At 41.9% G+C, this 21021-nt stretch overlaps 2 protein-coding genes across 2 annotated transcripts in view; both read left to right on the forward strand.

Moving 5' to 3' along the window:
* Positions 1-21021, forward strand: part of CUNH12orf42 (chromosome unknown C12orf42 homolog) — a 153482-nt gene that overhangs the window by 86071 nt on the left and 46390 nt on the right. Inside the window, exon 4 of the mRNA XM_052753022.1 lies at positions 9402-9513. Coding sequence (XP_052608982.1) covers positions 9402-9513 — 112 coding nt within the window. The remainder of the gene's footprint in view (positions 1-9401; positions 9514-21021) is intronic.
* On the forward strand, positions 3842-4298 carry LOC128119637 (60S ribosomal protein L27-like). The gene has a single exon (XM_052753021.1). The coding sequence runs from the start codon at positions 3888-3890 to the stop codon at positions 4296-4298; it is 411 nt and encodes a 136-aa protein (XP_052608981.1). The 5' UTR covers positions 3842-3887.

Genomic DNA, 21021 nt, shown 5'->3' on the forward strand with positions numbered 1-21021 from the left:
TGGAGGGATTCCTCATGGGTCCAGGTGTTTGCCTTGGGTGGGACTGGTTGGGTCAGGAGCACAGCCTTTGCTTCTTCCATAGGGATCAATTGCCTATGGTCAGAAGACGACTTTGAAGGAGTTGGCTGGGAATGACGGTATGGATAGTCTTCTGGAAAAAGTGGCCTACCTTAGCTAGCGAAGACAAGGGAGGGCTGCATTGTCAGACACTGTGCGCTTCCCATACTTCACACATCTCCTCCCCTCAAATGCCAGTGAGTTCACGATGGAACAGAGACTTCTAATTTGCATATTGCACATTGCTTGCAGGTAGCTAAGGGATTGGTATGTGTAGCTCTCTCAGAGCCCTGTGGAACCTGGCATAGCCTGGTCACGTCAGGCCAGTAGCTCTTGGCTTTCAGAGCTTCCCTGGGGTAGCTCAATGTTTTTTATAAAGACTGTATATTTTTATTTTTGTCTCATTTGATTCTGGAAATGATTGACAAGTGCCACTTTGATGGAATGTACCTATGTTTAAGCATAAGATCACAGAGGGGACTGTTTATCAAGCGAGTCACTTCAATAATTCTTTGAAAGTAAAGATGCTTAAAAAAATGACAATTTCCACGGGAAGCAGTGGCTTCCAGCAGACGTCTATCCAGGGGCCTGAAAGGAGAGGCGTTGTCTCATGCTATACCCACAGAAAACCCGGATCCCAATGGCTCCTTTATTTACCAACCAGCTAGTGGGGGGCGGGGGAAGGCTCTAAAGGAGGCTGGTAAGAGGCTGGCTTCTGAGCTCCACCACCCTTGGCTCACCCCGCAGAGTCAAGACAAGGATTGACTTCCTGGAAACAAAGATAAAAAGTTCTCAACTCGAGGATGACATGGAGATTACACAGTAATATCTTGCAATTTTATTTAGTTGCCTTTTATAAGGACCTTCAGACCATTTCCTCCTGTTCTGTTGCCCTGGATTTCTTCTTCCAGAATATGAATCCCAGCCTTGGATTTGAGAAAACAAACAAATAGGCTTAAGAAATGTTTTTTCCTTGAACCCCCAGGAACCTGTCATAGGAAAGACAGGCTTGCTGTCCCTTGGTGTTTGGACGCTTACTCTGTGGCCGGCACACCTGAGTCTAAAGCTTGGAGCTGGACTTTTAGTGTTTAGTGCTTTACTATGAAAAGTGAAGGGACTGTTGTAATGTCTCCTGGCCATCACCGGGATGTTGTGCCCACGAATTCCCAACAGTGAGGTTCTATGCACAAGACCATACTAATCAACATTCCAGCATGGATGGGGAAGAACTCATTCAACGCTCCACCTCTGGTTGAAGAGCTACAGGAAGCTGATGGCTGCTGAGGGGGGGTGGTCAGCTTTCTTCAAGGACAAGTCCCCTGATAGGTTGTCTGTGCCCAATACATATGGGCACATGAATTGGGCTTAGTAATAGTAGTTTATATTTAGCTATTTTTCTAAATATATCTCAACAATAATCATAAAGGAAATGGCCATGAATTTGTGAGAGGAGAGAGAGACAGAGAGAGAGAGAAATAGTGTGTAGAGAGTGGGAGTGGAAATAGAGGGATAGATATGATGGAAATACATTGTGTCCATAAAACAATTTCTCAAAAATAAATACTTTTTTTGTTTTTGTTTTTTGAGACAGGGTTTCTCTGTGTAGTTTTGGTGCCTTTCCTGGATCTCGCTCTGTAGACCAGGCTGGCCTCGACCTCATAGAGATCTGCCTGGCTCTGCCTCCCAAGTGCTGGGATTAAAGGTGTGCGCCACCGCCACCTGGCTAAAAAAATAAATACTTTCAGAAGGGAAAAAGTTAAAGGAAAAAGTGAATGGGTAGTCAAACCTCTTCAGGTCCCTGAGGGAAGTCTTTAACATGAGATAGACTGAAATACACAGAGGAGGGGAGTTTAGAGAAGCAAACAGACAAAACTCATCCATACCTGACCCTGCAGACCCCACATGTTGGTTAAACGGCCGCTCTGCTCCTGGCTGGCCACCGCGCAGTGGCCATGCCGGTGGAGAGTGCTGATTGGAAGAATCACAGCCATGGTTACCTTTTTAGAGCTTTATTGGGAGAGAGAGGGGAGAGAGAGAGGGAGAGAGAGAGAGGGAGAGAGACGACAGATGGAAGGAAGGAGCGGAAAAGAAAGAGAGGGGGGCACAGAGGGCCCACCTGCTTTTTAGGCTGGGACGCCATCGCAGGCTGATGACGTAATTAAGGACCGAATCTTTACACCACACCCAAATGAGAGAAGAGAAGAAATATCCCAAACACGTGGTTGCGATGCCATCGTTTAAAAAAGAAGAGGTCGCATGATCAAGAAAGTCACTGGAGAGGAACTGTGTGATATGCCATGTGAGAAAAGGAAGTCCCTAGAAAGTAGAAAGGAAAACTTAAATGAAAATGGAAAACAAGAGAGAAGGGGGTAGGATGGAGGGAGGAAGGAGAGGAGAGAGGAGAGGAAGAGAGCAGACACACACAAAGAGAGTCTATGAATCATTTTCACACACGCACACACACACACACACACACAAAAAAAAAAAAAAGGAAAGAAAAGAAAAGAAAAAGGGAAAAAGGTTTGTAAAACTGCAAAACAGGAATTTCCAGGTCGAGAAGAGTGGTTGGAACGCCCAGACAGTGAAAGAAAACCCATACTATGGCACTTTATTGTGAAACTTATTTCAATAGTGACAAAGAGATCTTAACGTTCTCAGAGATGCATGACAAAGGATATAAATAAAACAAATATCACCCGGACAGATCACAAAAGAATGTAAATCAGAATGGCATCAGCCTGAGATGCCAAAGATCAGAGAAAGTCACCAAAGTGCATCTGTGCTGTGCGGTCTTTTAGTCCAGAAAACATGCACTTCCAGTAGATGGCAGATGTTAGATTTTCTAGTCATGTGGCCAGAGACTGGTCTTAGACGCTTTAAGCTGTGGTAGGAAGTGATCTCCCAAGACAGAAAGGCCACCTCTAAATGACACAGGGAAGAGATGCAGAATTTGTTCACTCAGCTCAGGATTTTTACCCTTGTCCAATTGCCTGTGGGAATTTAAGATTTTTTCTGAAAAAATTCTTCAGATACTGTCAAGACCTGGGTCGCAGAGCAAAATGTAAATGTCACCTGTTAATGGTAATAAAACAATAAAGCTTTTAGTTTTAAAATACTTTATTATTAATACGAGTGCCGTAAATAATAGCAACATATGATTATTAGTCAGGACCCACAAAATTAAAAAAATGTTATTTTGGCATCAATTTTGTGCACTATGATGAATAATATTTCATTAATGTTATGTCTTAAGTGATCATAAGGATTTTTTCTGGCTTATTTTCTATAAACCTACTTATGAGAACATTATTGAAATCCTTTCCTTTTAGCAATTTCATTTTCAATATTGTAAACAATTTCTGACAATTATTTTATTTTCAGAAGGACCCTTCTTCTCTTTCAGCGTTACTGATGTTGTTTAGTGTATTTTATAGATCCTATTGGGCTAGATTTATGAGGAATTATTTTGAAATATAAATTTTAGTATGTCTAGAGGTGATTATTCTTACACAATAATTTAAAATTGTTAAGTTTATTTATTTTTTATCTTCTGTGTGATTTTTTTGCCTGCATGTAGTATGTTTGTGCATGCCTAGTTTCCTTGGAGATCCTAAGAAGATATTGAATCCTTTCCATCCAGAGTTACAGATGGTTGTGAGCTGCCATGTAGGTGATGGGAATAGAATCAGAGTCCTCTGGAAGAGTATCCAATACTTTTAACCACCGAACAACCTCTCTAGCTTACAGGATAGCTTTTTTTAAGAAACAACTCTTTCGGGCGGAAGTGGCCTTCTTTCCTTTCTGCTGGGTACCGGCTCCTTGCTGTCGAAATGGGCAAGTTCATGAAACCCAGGAAAGTGGTGCTGGTCCTGGCTGGACGCTACTCCGGACGCAAAGCGGTCATCGTGAAGAACATTGATGATGGCACCTCAGACCGCCCTTACAGCCATGCCCTGGTGGCTGGAATTGACCGCTATCCCCGAAAGGTGACAGCTGCCATGGGCAAGAAGAAAATCGCCAAGAGGTCAAAGATCAAGTCCTGTGTGAAAGTTTATAACTACAATCACCTCATGCCCACAAGGTACTCTGTGGACATCCCCTTGGACAAAACAGTTGTCAACAAGGCTGTCTTTAGAGAGCCAGCCCTGAAACTCAAGGTCAGGCGGGAGGCCAAGGTCAAGTTTGAGGAAAGATGCAAGACAGGGAAGAACAAATGGTTTTTCCAGAAGCTTCGCTTTTAGGTATATTTTTCTTCCCATTATTTAAAAAAAAAAAAAAAAAGAAAGAAACGACTCTTTCTACAAATCCATTTTGCATGGATCTGGATTTCCTGCTATACAAGAGCCATGGTATTTCCATGTTTCCTCTGAAATGTCCTGTAACTTTTGAATGTTGTAAGAAGCCGAAAGCAGCTGCAATCAGCATGTACCTAAGGAGTACAGTTTCAGCTTTTTACTCTAGGGCTTACTCCAGGTATTGACAACAATAAAACATACCTCTTGATTGTAGGCCTAAGGGTTGGTAGTACGTATTATCCCTTTAATTTGGGGGAGAAGTAGATTACCTAGGGATTTCTTCCCAAGGCAGAGTGAGTGTAGGTCAGTGAGTAGCAGCTTCATGTGTACTAACCCTTATCAGAAACAATCAGTTTTACCTAGAGTAGAATTAACTTCCGGGAACACAGTTTGCTTTTTGACTCCGCATCTTACAAACACAGCACCCCGGGTCCCAGGAAGAATAGCACAGGAATACAGGCCACCCAGCTCAGCCCGTCTCAGCCAAAGAGTGACAGGAAGCCTTGCTGTAGTCGGAGAACTGCCACAGCCCTGGCCTCTGCCATCTCTCACCATGAAACCTCCACTCAAGGAGCGTTGTCAGGATATCCTTTTGCCATTGGTCCTCAACTAAAGTTTCCACAACCAATAGGATGGAGTATGCAGTGATGTGCTCAAAAATAAGTATTTGCTTTACACAAGCCATGGGGATCCACAACTGTAATCTGGACTCGAAAATTCATGAAAGTAAACTAAAAGGGGAAAGAAAAATGACAGAAGCCCTTCTGTGTGGTCGGAGTAGCCTCGTAGGTGGGTCAATGTTGTAGGTCGCCGGGTGATAGGAATGACTCCTGTTCTCCTCTGGCAGTGTCCAGAGTGCCTTCCAGCACAGTGAACACTAGATAGCACAGGGGTGAAGCGTCTAGTCAGCATGAACTCTGTGCCTCTGTGCTCATGACCTAAGTGTTTTCCTCAGCAGGAAGACTTTACCATCAGGGCGTGGAGGACAACCGATAACCAGAGCAATAGTTTGTGATGCTGGGGACCCCTTTGGCCAACAACTCAACGTGATGTAACCCATTTCTGGCATTGGTGGTTTTACTTGGTGGCATGGGATGTCTGATTGGAGCATTCTCTCCCCCATTACATGGTGACTTCATTGAAATTCCCTTTACATATGTATACATATTTCGGAAACTTCTGCAGTAGTAGGCGTCCATGCTAGTTGTGTTGGCTCCTGTCCCCTCCTTTACCCCTCTCCCCGCTTCTCCCCATTTACTCCTCCTAGTTTCCCTTTTATCTCCCCAAAGCATTATGTAGCCTATTGCCCTTTGCTTTAGAGATTCCCTCCGCTCCCCACTCCCATAGTAAGTACTCGACCTCTGTGGTTATTCAGATTGTAGCACACACATTGCAAGATTATTTCTTATGTTGTTACTGCTTAGGTCTCAATTCTCAGTTAAAGAATGATTGCAGATTTCCGCAATACAAGTTAAAAAGCATCACCTTTAAGGATGTTAAAACCTCCACCAAACAATAAGGCTGTTGCAGAAATCCCTGTTTTTGCCTTTGGTCTGCAGGGGTGATGCATTTCCCATGATCCTAAGGGAGAAGTCCAGGTACAGGAGCTCGGATTTCTTATTCTGTCCTCCTGTGTCCTCTAATTACAGTTGCTGTAGGTGGCCCAAAGCTGCTGTGTCCCTTACATAATGCCAAGGGAGAAAGAAAACAGGATTTCATTGGCTACTGTACTTAGAATGGATCCTCAAGCCAAGAAAGAAAGCCACAATAGGCTTGGCAAACAAACAATTGAAAAGTACAGGTGCTGGGAGTGTGCGCAGCCCCAAAATCAACATGACTTGGGAGGAGAGAGGGTTGGAAAACAAAGGAAGGTGCTTTTCATTCAGAGAAATTTATTTCTTTTCAATATTTGTGATCTGCAGCTGATAGTGCACGAGGCCACTTGGCATTATTTCCTGACAAAGGGGAAGGCTGCTGTGCTGAGCAGACGCCCGGGCGGCCTGTGGCATGAGGTGCGCCGTTTGTCAAGAAGATCAATATTGACTGTTCTTGTATCTTTGTGGTGAAAGTTTGCGCTTCCCTAAAAAAAAAAAAAAAGAAAAAAAAAAGGTGGGGGCTTTAAAATATAGAGCACGTGCCCAGTTCAGGTACTGAATCAAGTGATTGCAACAGGTCTTCATAGAGCGCCATCCCCTCCCGACAGTGAGTTGTCTCTTCTTTAAGGAGTCAGGTTCATTTGTCTCCCGACACTGGCAGCCTCTTCTCCATCTTTCCAGTTCAATCGCAACTCCATGAAACACACACTTCAATGTATGTTCTGAAACATCAGTTCTATTCAGTTCAATCCAACATGGACCAATAAAGCCTCATGTCTCATGTAGCAGGAACTATGCTAAGGCACCAGGTGAATAAGGTGAGGGGCATGGACTGCATTCGCTTTTGATGCCTCGACTTCCATAGTTTGTCATATTTAGATTGCAGAGGAGTGAGTCCTCTGGTCTGCAGGTAGAGGAAGAGGAGGGAGCCTGGTTCATGACCAGCTTCCTTGCCTACAGAAAGCATTAAATCCTTTACATCAAAATGTTGTCTAGGTCTTTAATCAGCTGGATACTGTGATGATGCAGATCCTGATTGAGTAGATGTAGGTGGAGTGAGAGAACCTCCTGGTGTAATAGGCTTCTGGGTGGTGCTATTGAACCAGCCCGGTGTGGTGTTCTAATAGAAGTTATTTGTTATCTGCATCAATTGCTTGGGGAGATTTCTTTTTTAACCACTGTATACTCCTGGACTCTGCCACAGGCATTTTGCATCAGAATTTGTATTGTAAAATACATATTCCCCAGATGATTTTTATTTTTATTTTTATTTTTTTATTTTTTATTTTTGGTTTTTTTCGAGACAGGGTTTCTCTGTGTAGCTTTGCGCCTTTCCTGGAACTCGCTTTGGAGACCAGGCTGGCCTCGAACTCACAGAGATCCGCCTGGCTCTGCCTCCCGAGTGCTGGGATTAAAGGCGTGCGCCACCACCGCCCGGCAGTTATGGACAGCTGTTTAAAACACAGTGAAGAGTGTACCTTATTTGGGTTTTTCTTTCAGAAAAAAGAATATGAAAAGGAGAATTCTAGAAAGGTAAACAAGGCTATACGTAGCTAAGCTCATGGGTACCAAAGGACTGTGGGGGAGTGAGTGGGTCTGAGGATCTTGAGAGGTGAGATTCAAAGTTGAGCAGATCAGGAGAGCAAGAGAGAAACAGGTCAGGGTCACCTGCCCGGCTTTGTGCGTTTGTGTGGCTGGATGTGTCCGCACTAAGGAAAGGAGGCTATATGATTTGAGGTTAAGACTGTGGGTTTGGGAAGAATAGATTTGGGACTGCCTTACAACAGCTACTTCTGCAGCCTTGGAGGGTTACTTAGCATTCCATTTTAAAGTAAGGATAACGACTGCTGGGAAGGAAGCCCTAGGAAAAAATAGAAACCGAGGAGCAGAGACGACAGCTCGTTCGAGTTCCTGCAAAGAGGAATGGAGGGATCTAACTGGACATTGTTCTAGCTTCATTTCTGTTGCTGGTACAGAACACTCTGGTCAAAAATGACTTAAGGGGAAGAAAAGATTTATATTTTTTCCTTTCTTTTTTATTAATTAAATTTATTTATTTATTTCACATCCTGACCATAGTTTCCCCTCCCTCCTCTCCTCTTATTTTCTCCCCCATCTCCCCTCTCCACCCCCATGGCCCCACAGCGCCGCCATCCACTCCTCCTCAGTTTCTGTTCAGAAAGGGGCAGGCCTCCCATGGGTATCAGCAAAGCATGGCATATCAAGTTGCAGTAAGACTAAGCACCATCTCTTGTATTGAGGCTGGGCAAGACAACCAGTATGAGGAATAGATTCCCAAAAGCCAGCCAAAGCGTTAGGGACAGCCCTTGCTCCCACTGTTATGAGTTCGACTTTGAAATAGATACTATCTTCAATATTGAAAGTGTTATACGTACCATGTATTCAATATCTAAGCAATGATATAATGTTCAGTCATATCCAAACAATAAAAATGGCATATAAACATTGATGGACAATTGGTACTGACAAAACATTTAATAAACTGCTTCTCACTATAATCAAGTGAAATCGTCCTTTTGGTTACTTAATTCATTGTTATTTATTCAATATCTGTTGCTATTTCCCCTCTCAAATTTTGTTGAGTACTTCAAGGTCACAGCAGCTGACTTGAGCATCCCCTCTCCTGTCTCCTGACTGCTTCCTCCTTTCCACAGCTCTACCTTCTGGTCTGCTAGACACTCCCTGTGTTTGTAGTGACCCTCTTCTAGGTCACCACATACTACCTACCACCTTTGCCCGTGAGTCTAATTCTAAAGTACTCCCATCTGAGAAGCCGTATCTTATTTCTGTATATAAATTAGAGTGGGGGAGGGGATGGGGAGATGGATCAACAGTTAAAAGCACTTACCGTTGTTACAAAGGACAGGAGTTCGGTTCCCAGCACCCACACCGAGTGGCTCACAACTGTCAGTAACTCCAACTCCGGTGGATTTGATGCCCTCTGAAGGCACTGCACTGATGTACACACACCCCTCCAAACATGTAGATAATTAAAAATATTTAAAAATTAAGAGTATTGCTCTTAACGTTTCCCCATTACTTTTAACCTTACCTAGTTTTTATCTTGGTGTCAACATAAAAAAAAAATCTCCATTTGATATCTATTGTTCAATGTATGTCACCCTTCACTAAAATGTCAGTTTCATGAACCGTTTGTGGCACATGGTGAAACTGAGTAAAAAAACAATTCCTGCATGCCCAGGAAATGTTCACTAATTCCTTCAATGAAACACACAATGTGTGTGTGTGTGTGCTGTGGGCAGTGGGAGTTGATTGTAGTTGTTTTCAGGATTATAACTTTTCAAGAATAAAGAGACAAACGTGCTATTCCAAGGTCACTCATTTAGTGAGGTAAGGGCTGTAGGTGGGGGGCCCTGTCTGTGGAGTCGCAGACCTAACATTGTTTGGTTTTTTTTTCTCTTTTGCCTCACAGTCTAGCCCTCGTGGTGAAAAAACACCCTTGCCCTGCTCCAGGTTTGTGACTCACATGAAGAATTTTTCTGCATCACATAAAACGGATAGATTAAATTTTCTACCATTTCCAGGTAAATGAGCCCACAGAAATTCATGGTTTCCAAAGAAGCTATAGAGTATACAGGCAAAAATCATAAGCTTTCACCCTTTAGTGCCTTCCAACCTGGTGATGAAAGAGGCCCTTCGTTGGTTTGTGGTCTGAAAATCCAGGGGGAGGTTGGCTCAAGGCTTTGCTGGATCCATGGATCCACGGACATTACTAGGGTTTTATCCCACTGATATTACTGGCTTTATTTAATTGTTGCTTTCATTTTCAGAAAGGTTAGAAAATTGTAGCCAGAGGTATGCATTATTCTTACAGTTGATGATCTCAAAAGGAAAAGCTTGAGGCACAGGCAGGTGGATCTCTTTGAGTTTGAGGCCAATCTGTTCTATATAGTGAGTTCTAGACCACCCAGGGCTACATAGTGAGACCCTGTTTCAAAATCCAAAAGGAAGTAAACCAAAGTAAGACCCTATTTCTTCCTTTACATATATATATATATATATATATATATATATATATATATATATATATATATATATAATCTTTACATTTTGTCTGATGACTTTGGCCAAATTTGGGTCTCAAGTGCCTGGTAAAATGAAGCATGTTAGGTGGGCCACAGTGGAAACTGTACCTAAATTGTACCAAATGTGTGTGATTAGAGTAGGGACAGAGAGGTAAAGAGAAAGAGAGAAAGAGAGGCAGGGCCGGGGATGGTTTTCCAAACTAAATTTATGGGGGACCAGTTTTTTACAAGAATATAATTTTTTGACGAGGCCAATGAGATGTGTAGTTGTGTTCCCATCTACTGTGTTCTTCCACTGCAGACTTTTATGCCACTGGGGACTATCGATAAAGTCCGTTTTGAGGAGTATTTCCATGACTTGAAAGGGAAATGAGTCATATAACCAATTTATTATCTAAGAAAAAGCAATAATTTTATAATGATCGATAAAGCAGGTGGTGGTTGTGCTTTGATTTGTGTTCTGCTATTTTATCAATTTGAATGTTAGAAAGTTTTCATTTGTTCTGTTATGTTTTCATTTCATATGTTATGTTAAGTTATACTTACTTATGCAATATACCCATATAGTGTTAATCCCAAAGATGGCTAAATTAATTAAAACCAGCAATTAATTAAAGCAAGCCTTTTAATTTGTGTACATGGGCTGCCTCCACTCAAGATGGGGTTCAGGAGGTCAGCACTGGATACGAGGAAGACAAGGATTTCATAGAGCTCAGGGGTAAAGGGTTTCCAAATGGGGGAAAATAGGTGGGGTAACAGGAGCAGAACATAACAGGGGTTCAAAGCAAGGCAATCACAGCAGGTGGTCATGACAAGGTAGTCATAGGTGGTCATGACAAGGTAGTCATAGGTGGTCATGACAAGGTAGTCGTAGGTGGTCACGACAAAGTAGTCATAAGTAACAGGTAATATAAGTAACAGGTGGTCATAACAAGTTAGTCATAGGTGGTCAACAATGGCAACAAAGACACTGAACAGTACAAACAAAGAACAGGCAGTACAGAACCATTTGTAGTTAAGGTTACAGGTGGGGAGTGGCACTCCTTGAAAAACAGAGGTTTTTCATAAACAGGAATGAACCTAGTTTGTCTTTAGTATAAGATGACTTTTAAGCCTAACATGGGGTTAATCTGGTTCTTCATTAGTTTCTTACATATGCTTGGATATTAGGGTTTTATGATGGTTTCAATGTCCTGAATTGTATAATTTTGATGAGATCTTTTTCCAAGGCTTTGTATCTATAGGTTGAACCAAATGTATTTATGGCTATGATAAAGTACCTCTATTCTAAACATATTCTAAATGATATGATATAACAAGTATTTACATAGCACATACATTGTTATCAGGTATTGGTAGTAATCCAGAGATGATTTAAACTGCATGGGAAGCCCTGTAGGTTATTTACAAGTACCATGCCTTCCTATATAAGGGACATGGACAACCTCAAGTTTTGGTGTCAATGAACAAGGAGTACAGGAACTAGTCCCCTTTGGACACTAAAAGACAATGGTAGTATGGATTTCATATTTCAGGGGTTTGGTAGCATATATTAAAGTGGATTTTGATGTATCCCACTCTTGTTAGTATTATACAAAGACCCTGTTAAGGAATTTACTCAGTTTCAGGCAATTGGTGTAAGTCAATAAAAGTAAATACCAACATCTTTATTCTTTTCAAAATATCAAGGATGATCAGAAATGGCGACTATATCTGTCTGAAACATGTAGGATTTCAAAATCCAGTGCATGAGAATCTTTAGAGCTGAGGCTATGACTGTAACTGTTGGAGAATTGCCCTGCTTTAAAGTCATGTGACTTCTGCTGATAGCTCTAAGTGCTTTAATATTCTTCTTAAATTAGATGACCTGACATCTTCATGTAAGCTATGACTAGAGACACCAGTGGGTGGGGATAGTTAGTCATCAGGGACTCTCTAGGGCTGAGACACATACTTGGTTTTATGTAACCCTTAGGACAAATGAACAGCGTTTGAGTTCTGGGTTCTGTATCAGGATGGGGATCTGAACTGGACACTTGAAAGAGGGAAGATCCATAGTAAGGCTGGCTGATAGGGAAGGGGGAATCACCGCCTTTTTCTTTAAGACAGGGATGTGATGTGATTCAGTTGTCTGTAGTAGCAGTTAAAGATAGATTTAAAGACAAGTCTGAAGGCAAGAAATCTACTCTTGAAGCTATTATAGTCGCCAGGTAAAAAGATGACAGGAAATGGTGTGTTTATGAAATTAGAGGGAAGGAACAACCAGAGGCGACATGTTCACAGGACATGAGCATGGATTAAAGATGAGGGCTGAGATCAAAGGCTGATGTGGGAGAACGTTTACACTACCATCAATTTACCCAATAAGGGATGACTGAACACCCTTCAGGTAACTGGCATCAGGCTACTTTTTGGAAATATATACAGGAAAAAGACAGGTACGGTCCCCGTCCTCTTGAAATGTGCTTTTAAGTAAGGTAAAAATTGATAAGTAAACAAATAAATTACCAAGGTTACAGTAGATAACAATAAAAGCTATGAAGAAAAATAGTAGGGAATTTTCTTATGTATCTTTGTAACCAGTCCCTGCCCAACCGCAGACTCCGATGACAGACAGGCTATTTAATATCTTCATAGTTCTCTCATTTCTAGACTTTCATATCAATAGAATTATTTGACATGCAGTTTCCTAAATCTAACTTCCTTCATTCAGTATAATGCATTTCAGACCTATGGTGTTAGTTGTGATGCATGGATTTACCACGGTTTATCCAGCTATCGGTTGAATAATGTTTTTTTTTTTTTTTAAATGAGAGGCTTTGTTGAGTTGACTGGAATGTTAGTTTAAATATTAATTGTGAAAATGATTATAGACCTGTATGTTTGATGAGGCATATAGCGGGACACTAATCAGTGAATTCTACACTATGCAAATTTTATTTCAGTAAATCTTATAGTAAAGAAACTTCTATACAATTTTTCAAAAACTTGAAAGATAAATTCAAGAAAAATGAAAAACAGATTAATTAGTGCACTGGAGGGAATACAGCAGACTTGGAGCTACTTAATATATGGTGGTTAAGAAAATTGATATTCATTCTGGAGAAGGGAAGGTGTTGTGTGAATTGAAATGAAAAGTAAATGGTGCTGAGGGTTTGGGAGCTTTGTCAGTCACATGGAAGAGTTTTGGATTTTGTCCTCAATTACATGGCGGCACTGAAGTCACAGCCAAAGATGCTCCTCTTCCCATCTACTTTTAGAGACCATCACCTTGTGGTTTGTGTACCTACCTGGAGCAGGAGCTGAGCCAGAGGGTTGCAATGGCTGTGAGGATGTGAGTGGGTGGAGGTGGAGAAGGAGATACAAATAGATATAGATGCTGATAATGATACACTCAAGTGTGTGCACACATGCACACAGAGACATACACAGACATGAGCACAAACCACACTCGTAGAGATCAATGTCACATTGATAAGCTCTCTCTGCCACAGACCATGTGTTCTCCAACATTCAGAATTCCAGTGGGAGTTACACAGATAAACACATCTTCAGTAGGGAGATGGGGAATTCATCTAAAGGCCATGGTTTCTGGCTGAGACGAATTCCTATGACACAGTTCAATAGCACACAGTAAGTGCTTGCTCTATATCAAGCTCCATATAGGACCCTTGGGGCAGCCCTAAGAAAACTATATGGATAAAGTCTTATAGGTTCAGGAAAGTATAAAGTTATCCCAAAAGGAGATCACCAAAGCACGCAGCTTTCTGATGAACTCTATCAACGGATGTTGACCTGGTGACCACAGAATGTCACTTGAGAGGCACTGTCCCAGCTGTTGACCTCTGTCTGTGCAGTAGGGTGAGGAAGCAGGGTGTGGAGAAAATGGGAAGACAGGGACAGAAAAGGGAGAAGGAGAGCTGGGACCTTGTTAACCTGGAACCCTAATTTTTCCTAGAGCTCATAGCCAGGCATGACCCATGTATCTACAGGTTTGGGGAAGATTTTTGTGTTTCCTGCCAGAGTCGCCATTCTGTCGACATAGCACTCAGAACGGTCTTAGCGGAATTCATTCTCTACAAGTCTTATAAATCTTGGTGATCCCTCTGCTAAGATCACATTGATTTCCTAGAGAAGGCCCAGTTTTGTTCTGCCATTTTGCTTCCTATCTTAGCTTGTCACATATCTTGACACATACGTCAGAATCACTTTGTAACCAACAGAAGAGGTTACCACCTGGCCCTGCCTCTCTTGCTGCCCTTGTCTCTTTCTTGAAGATTTCTTGCTCTTTCTTTGGCACAACTGAGAGCTTCCATTCCACCCCCACGAGCTTGTGAGAACATGCTCAGATTCTGGTGGGGGCTCATGGGAGTGCTCACTCCAAAGGGGTGGTTCCCACCAGGATCTGGAATATGTCTGTATCCTTCTCACCACTTTCTTGCTAAAGAGCTTGGGGTTGGCTTTGACAGCTCACCTCTTGGTATAAAACTACTTTTCATGGGTTGGCAGACATCTGCATCTGGGGGACTGCTTCCAGTTGCTCAGCTTTGGGGAGGAAATGATGCAAATACAAACCCAGGGCTTAGTTCTTGGGAAATTCAGGAAGTGTGTCCCAGAAAGGGAGGGGAGAAGGACATTTGTCAAAGTGCTTGTGCCGCTGGGTCCCCTTGTGAATGCTCTCTGCTTTTTGTGCCTGCCAGACTCTGAAGAATGAAACTCAAGCGCAAAGCGAAGGAGGCACCGGCAGGGGAGAGCAGCAACGTTTTCTAATCCATGTGGATCAAAACCACGCAGGGTTTGATTCTGCGGTCTTCCTCAGCCTGCTGGATTAATCACATGGATTAATAACACACAGTCGCCTTCACTCACTGCTGCCTCCTGGCCTTTGTGCTCACTCCTCCCCACAACTCTGTTTTTGAATTCTGTGAAGCTGGGGGAACAAAAAGAACAGTACTTTGTGAGCAACATGGCAGTTGGCCTGGTGGTCCACTCCTCCGGAAGATGGACTCCGCATTTCCTAGAGTGCAGAACTTTGCTTGTGCTGCATGGTAACTAACCGCTACGACTTGTGGATTATTTAGGATATCTTTGGGGGCTTATGTTCTGTGTCGTTTTGCTGAGTGAAAAGTAGCACATTGTAGCTCTTTACATTGCAAATAAGAACCGAGGCCAGGCCTAATGAAAGGCATCTGCCCTGAGGAGAGGTAGGGAAGGGCTTGGCTAGTGTGCTGGCCTTGACTATGTTTAATGTTTCACTTTCATAAACTCAACACCTCTGTATTCTCTGGGGTAGGATCACCAAGACAGTGTTTGTTTAAACAATAAGCAGCAAGCAACACTCACTGAACATAATTAGGTGCTAACTATCATTTTAATTGTCATAGAAACCCTATGGGGAAGTCGTACTATTATCCCCTCCATTTTTTTTTTTTTTTTGATAAAATAATGAGTCGGGGCAGTCAGTATCTCACTGGGTCAGAGTTGAGACAATGTAGATGGGTGCTTCGCCAGTTGGTGATCCTTCTGGCCTACAGCTCGTTTGTTTAAGCTTGGCTCACTGTGTCCTTGCGAATTGTGTAAAGCTCCGAGCCTGTGTTTTAATGTTTCCGAATACATTGTCCTTTCTTTAGAGAAATGAGGTCCCATGGCCAGAGAACAGAAACCATGATGATTTCCTATTCCAGTTCAGAGAAATGGTTAGAGAACCAGACAACAGCTATCCAAGGGGAGCAAAATCCAAGTTCTGGGGAGGAAAGTCCTGGGCTTGGAGAGGTACTGATGAGCATTGCTGCGCCATATTACTTACTCAGTCACGGTTCAAACACTGAACATCCTCTGCTCTATTCTCCAGGGACTAATACTTCATGGGTTCCAGGATTAGTTTCCTTATACTTGTTTGTAAATTGGCTTTTAGGAGGTATTAGAAATGACAGGGACAGGGTTCTCGCTAGGTTCAGTAATCACATATGTCTATGATTATACAACCAGGGCTTTTTGAAAAAATCACATTCCTCCATGAGAAAAACCACGTTGGGGGGGGGCTGATCACTCATGACACGGGCAACCCTGAAATACTACAAAAATAGTGACAGTCTTAACAAAAGGACGGATAGTCTTAAAAAGGAAGGTGAATTGCTATTAAAAATCAGTACAGTACATACTCAAAAAATCTCAGAGAGGTGAAATGTAAGGAAACACTTGGAGGATTCAGGCACCCAGAGTTTGGAGGCATAAATATCTGGGAGATTTCCAGTTATCTTTGGAAGACATACAGTTGGGCCTGAGTAGAAAAGGATATGATGTTGAGTGGGCATGTTCCACAATTCTGTTCCTTGTAAGCTGATGTGTTCTTCTGAATAAGTCCTATTTACTTTCTCTTTATACACATAAAGAAAGAAAAGTTCTTTCAAGTATATTGGATGAAAAAAAAAAAAGAAATAAATGAAAGGACAAAACTGCTCCTAGGTGTGGTGGAGGAGGAGCTTTATTGTACATAGACATGGGAGAGCATAGTCAGAGACAGGGACGTCTGGGAGGGTCCAGAGGGGACATGAGTGGACTGAGCTGGGCCACGTGGAAGAGGGGGAGAAGGGAGAGGGAAGAGAGGGGAACCAGGTGCAGCAGACAGGAGGCCAAAGGAGCAGAGAGGGCGGGTGCCCAGAATGCTTGGATTGTATAGAGAAGAGCGGCTGAGCCCCGGGACTGGAGAAGTTTAGGGGAGCAGGTGGAGTATGCCAGCCAGGAGGACCCTGTAGCAGGGTAGGGATTAAGGGGTGCAGGAAGAACTGGTGGCCAGGACTGCGTTGACATGTTAAGTAGGCACCTCAGCCATTTGTCCCAAGTTTGAATCCTAACATGTAGCATGTGCTTTGGCCGTAATCAGCCCTCCCTCTTTTCTGTCATTAATACCTCTTCCTTTCATCCTCCTGCTCTGTGTCCCCTCCCTTCCGCCACTTTCCCGTCTACTTTCAAATAATAAGTGTACATATAGGAATACACATATATGCATGTATGTATACTTGTGGATCAATAAGATTCTAGAACAACAAGCAAGGTAGAATATGCACTATTTTGCATCTGACCTTTTTTTTTGGCCTTTTGTAAGGTTCGATTGTCTTTCCCCCATCAATTATAGTGACAGTTAATACCATGCATTCGTCACATTGTTCTTGCCCTCTATCTAAAAGTGTGGTTCCTCAGAGCTGTCTGAGAGATCAAAACAATAGTGACGAGTCAAGTTCCGTAAGCACAATGTGACAGCCACACATGCCAGGATCAATTGTGTGACATAGTGCAGCCTCATCCAGGGCATGACATTTGGGCCCACAGTGACATCTAAACACAAGATTCTTTTGCCTTCTTGTGGAGACAGGCAGACACACTTCTCTTGAACTTCCGTAGCAATAGAGCAATCACAGTGCATGGTTTGTCAGCAAAGGGATATCTAGTATAGGATTTATACGCCCTGCTAGGTATCTACCAGTGTAGATCTAAAGAGCGGCCCATATGTTGACATGCTTTGTTTAAGAACAGTGAATAACATCAATCCATTTATCCACTATAATAGTCTCTATATCTAATGTAATTTCTCTTAAACGTCTACTCCTATGTACGAAATTGCAAGTTTTAAGACTTAAGAAACATCCAGGGGTCTGGAGAAATGGCTCAGTGGCCAAGGGCCCTCACTGCTTTTGCAGAAGACCAGAGTTCAATTCTCATCACCCACATTGGGTGGCTTAAAACCGCTTCTCTCTCCGGCTCCAAGGTATCTGCTCTAGTTTGCTGTAAAAGGACACTGACCAAAACCAGCTTGGGGAGCAAAGGGTTTCCTTTATTTTATTATTATTTTTTCATCCTTGAGGTTATAGTCCACCAGCCAAAGCAGGAGACCCTCCAGAGGTGGCACCACCCACAGTAGGAGGGACCCTCCCACATCAATCATTCCTCAAGGCGTGGCCACAAGACAGTCTGATCTGAGTCATTCCTTAGTTGAGATGCCTTCAAATTATCCAGGGTTGTGTTGAGCTAGCAAGTAGTTAACCCAGACACTTTGATTTTTGTCCAACTTGGCATAAAAACAGATTATTGTTAAACCATAACCTCCTCTTTCTTATCCTCCAAGATCTCATGTTAATTTTGGTATTATAATATAAAATGCGAGTATCTTACTTATTTCAGTTAATGGGATGTCTATATCCATTTTCCAGCAAATGACATAATTTCATTCTTTTTTTTAATGGCTGAATAAAACTCTATTGGGCATGTATGCATTTTCCTTCTCCATTCACTTTCTGATTGAGTTTTAGTTTGATCCCATGACTTGGCTAGTGTGAATAGTTTTGCATGGTGGGTGGTATCTGTGATATGTTACCTTCGAGTCCTTCAGTATATACCCAGGAGTGGTAGAGTTGGGTCACATGGCAGTTCTGTTTTAAATTGTTTTGAGGGACTGCCAGACTGATCTCTATACTTTCTGGGCCAATTTATACTCCTACCATTATTGTACAAATCTCTCTCTTCTCCACATCCTTACCTGCATTTATTGTCACTTATTTTCTTAGTTATAGCCATTCTCACAGGGGCAGAGTGGAATCTCAATGTAGTTTTAATTCGTGTTTCCCTGATTTCTAAGGATGGTGGACATTTTCATAATTTTATTGGTCATTTGTACTTCTGAAAATTTTCTATTTGTTTCATTAGCCCATTTATTCTTTATTTTTTTGAGTTCTTTGTATGTTCTGGATGTTAATCCTCAGTGAGGCATATAGCTATAAAGTATTTTCTCCTATTCTGTAGGCTGGAGAAAAACTTGTTTGTTTTGTAGTGCAGAAGTTTTGGTGAATTCTTGGTATTACTTCGTGAACCACCAGAATCCTTCAGAATAAGCCTTGCCTGTGCCTGTTTCTTGACACACTTCTCTTAGAGGTGGTTTAGACATTAAGATAGTGAGAAAAATTACATATGAAAAAACCAGTTTTCAAACTATCACATTATACTAAAATCATCTCATATTTACCAATGTCAGATGAACTAGTTTGCTTAACAGAATGTATATTGTAACAGGTAGTATTTGAAAAAAAATCAAGTGATATTTAAATATTTACCATGGTTCAGCTGCTCCTAGAGTATGCTTTTCAGGATGAAATGAATTTGTTATTCTATGTGATATTAATAGCAAAACACTGTTACTACATGGTTGGCCAATGCACACTACTGAAAACTGTTCACACAAAGCAGTATCTTTACACTATATCTGGTGGACTGCAATTTCTTTGAATGTTGAAGGTTAAGAAAAAGCAATAATAATGTTAAATGATATTAACTGAAAATTAAATAGTATCACTGACTCTGCTCCACTTTTTGCATATATCTATCTCATTTGTCATAATCTTGAGTAAACATTTTAAATGAATTATCCAATTTCTGCTAGTCAGTTGTAACAATAGGAAACAGACCAAGACAGAACTCATTTTTAATAAATGCCTTATCAAGCATGGTCTAGGGTTTCTCTCAGACTTTGATTTTAGGAAGAAGGAAGAGGTTAAACCCAGAAATGACGGCTAGACATTCATGCCGCTTTTCCAACAGTAAACTTTCTCTGCATCCTGCCAGATTTCAGGAATTTTTGCCACATTGACGCTTTACTGCGGACTATTAAAAAGACCCTTAGTGGAGCTGTGAGGCCGGCTCTGGGAGGGGCTGCCCATCAAGTTGCTCTGTGTTTCTCATCAGTTGATTCTGTAACGATGATTCATTCTCCCCCTTCTGCATCAGTAAGACAGGATACGACGGTGCACATTAGCAAAATGCATTTTCTGTTTTCTACTGTTTGAAACTTATCTTTATTTACCGATGCCACACGAACTAGTTTTTGCTTTAACCTCTAGCTGTGTTAAGATAAAAATCTAGTGTTCTAATAGACTTGACAAGACCGTTAGCTTTGAGAGCCTGGGCATAGAGAGGGAGCCTACCGGGGAGTTCATCCTGGGATCACTAGGTCACTGGAAGCATATGCTTTCTGGAGCAGTGCCAGGAAGCCACACTGAGTATTCCAGAGCAGAACCAAATGTCTTCTTAATTGCCTATGACTTGCTTTATTTCAAGATGCTATAGCCTGGCATAGATATGAGCCAGAAAAAGACTAATGTGGACATTTTTTATTTGAAGATTTAGGCTTTCACCAATCCTAACATAATATTCAATGACATATAGTCAAGGGAGGTTATTTATAGTTAAAACTGTGAAAGGATTATTATTGGTTTACTCTGTCTGGAAAGAAAAATTATGTGGTTTTGTGTGTGTGTGTGTGTGTGTGTGTGTGTGTGTGTGTGTACTTTCTAGTACTTAACATTGGGAGATTCAAATTAATAGTGCACCAGGCAGTTATTTCTATTCAGTTAACTATAGAAAGCATGGTCAATGGAATCAGAGATCCTGCCATCTGCCTAACTTGATGAAACTCATCACTGTGAGCCAGGGAGATGGCTTAGTAGGTGAAGGCACTCGTCACTGAGTCTAGTGGCCTGAATTTTGTCCCTGGGACACACATGGTAGAAAGAGAGAACCCACTTCACAAAGTTGTGACCTCTGACCTCCACATGCGTGCTTTGTCATACATGCATACACATGTGCACGCGCGCACGCACACACACACACGAACAAATAAATATAACACAAAATAGAACTCATCGATGTTTTTTAAGACTCCATATATACTCAGCTATTATAGAGTCGCAGTCCTAAAGTATATACAATATTTCTTAAGATTTTCAACTGTTGTGTGTGTATAGTTGTTTTGCCTGCATGCATGTCTGCAAACCACATGCATGCAGTACTGATGGAGGCCAGAAGAGGGTGTTAGACAACCCCCTCCCAGCCCCTGTATTGGTAAAATTATTACGACCACTCCACGTAGTTAAAAGGGAAGTTTATTTTGTGGGGTAACTTACAAGTGAAGGGATAGGTAGGTTGCAGGGTCTGGGAAAGATGTGGCGCAGTCCAGCGGTG

Source organism: Peromyscus californicus, unplaced genomic scaffold (assembly GCF_007827085.1).
Source record: "Peromyscus californicus insignis strain IS unplaced genomic scaffold, ASM782708v3 Scaffold_24__1_contigs__length_46423439, whole genome shotgun sequence".
Classification (NCBI taxonomy): Eukaryota; Metazoa; Chordata; class Mammalia; order Rodentia; family Cricetidae; genus Peromyscus; species Peromyscus californicus.

What these genes read in the sequence shown, in the direction of transcription:
- LOC128119637 (XM_052753021.1), top strand. Translation starts at nt 3,888, where the DNA reads ATGGGCAAGTTCATGAAACCCAGGAAAGTGGTGCTGGTCCTGGCTGGA.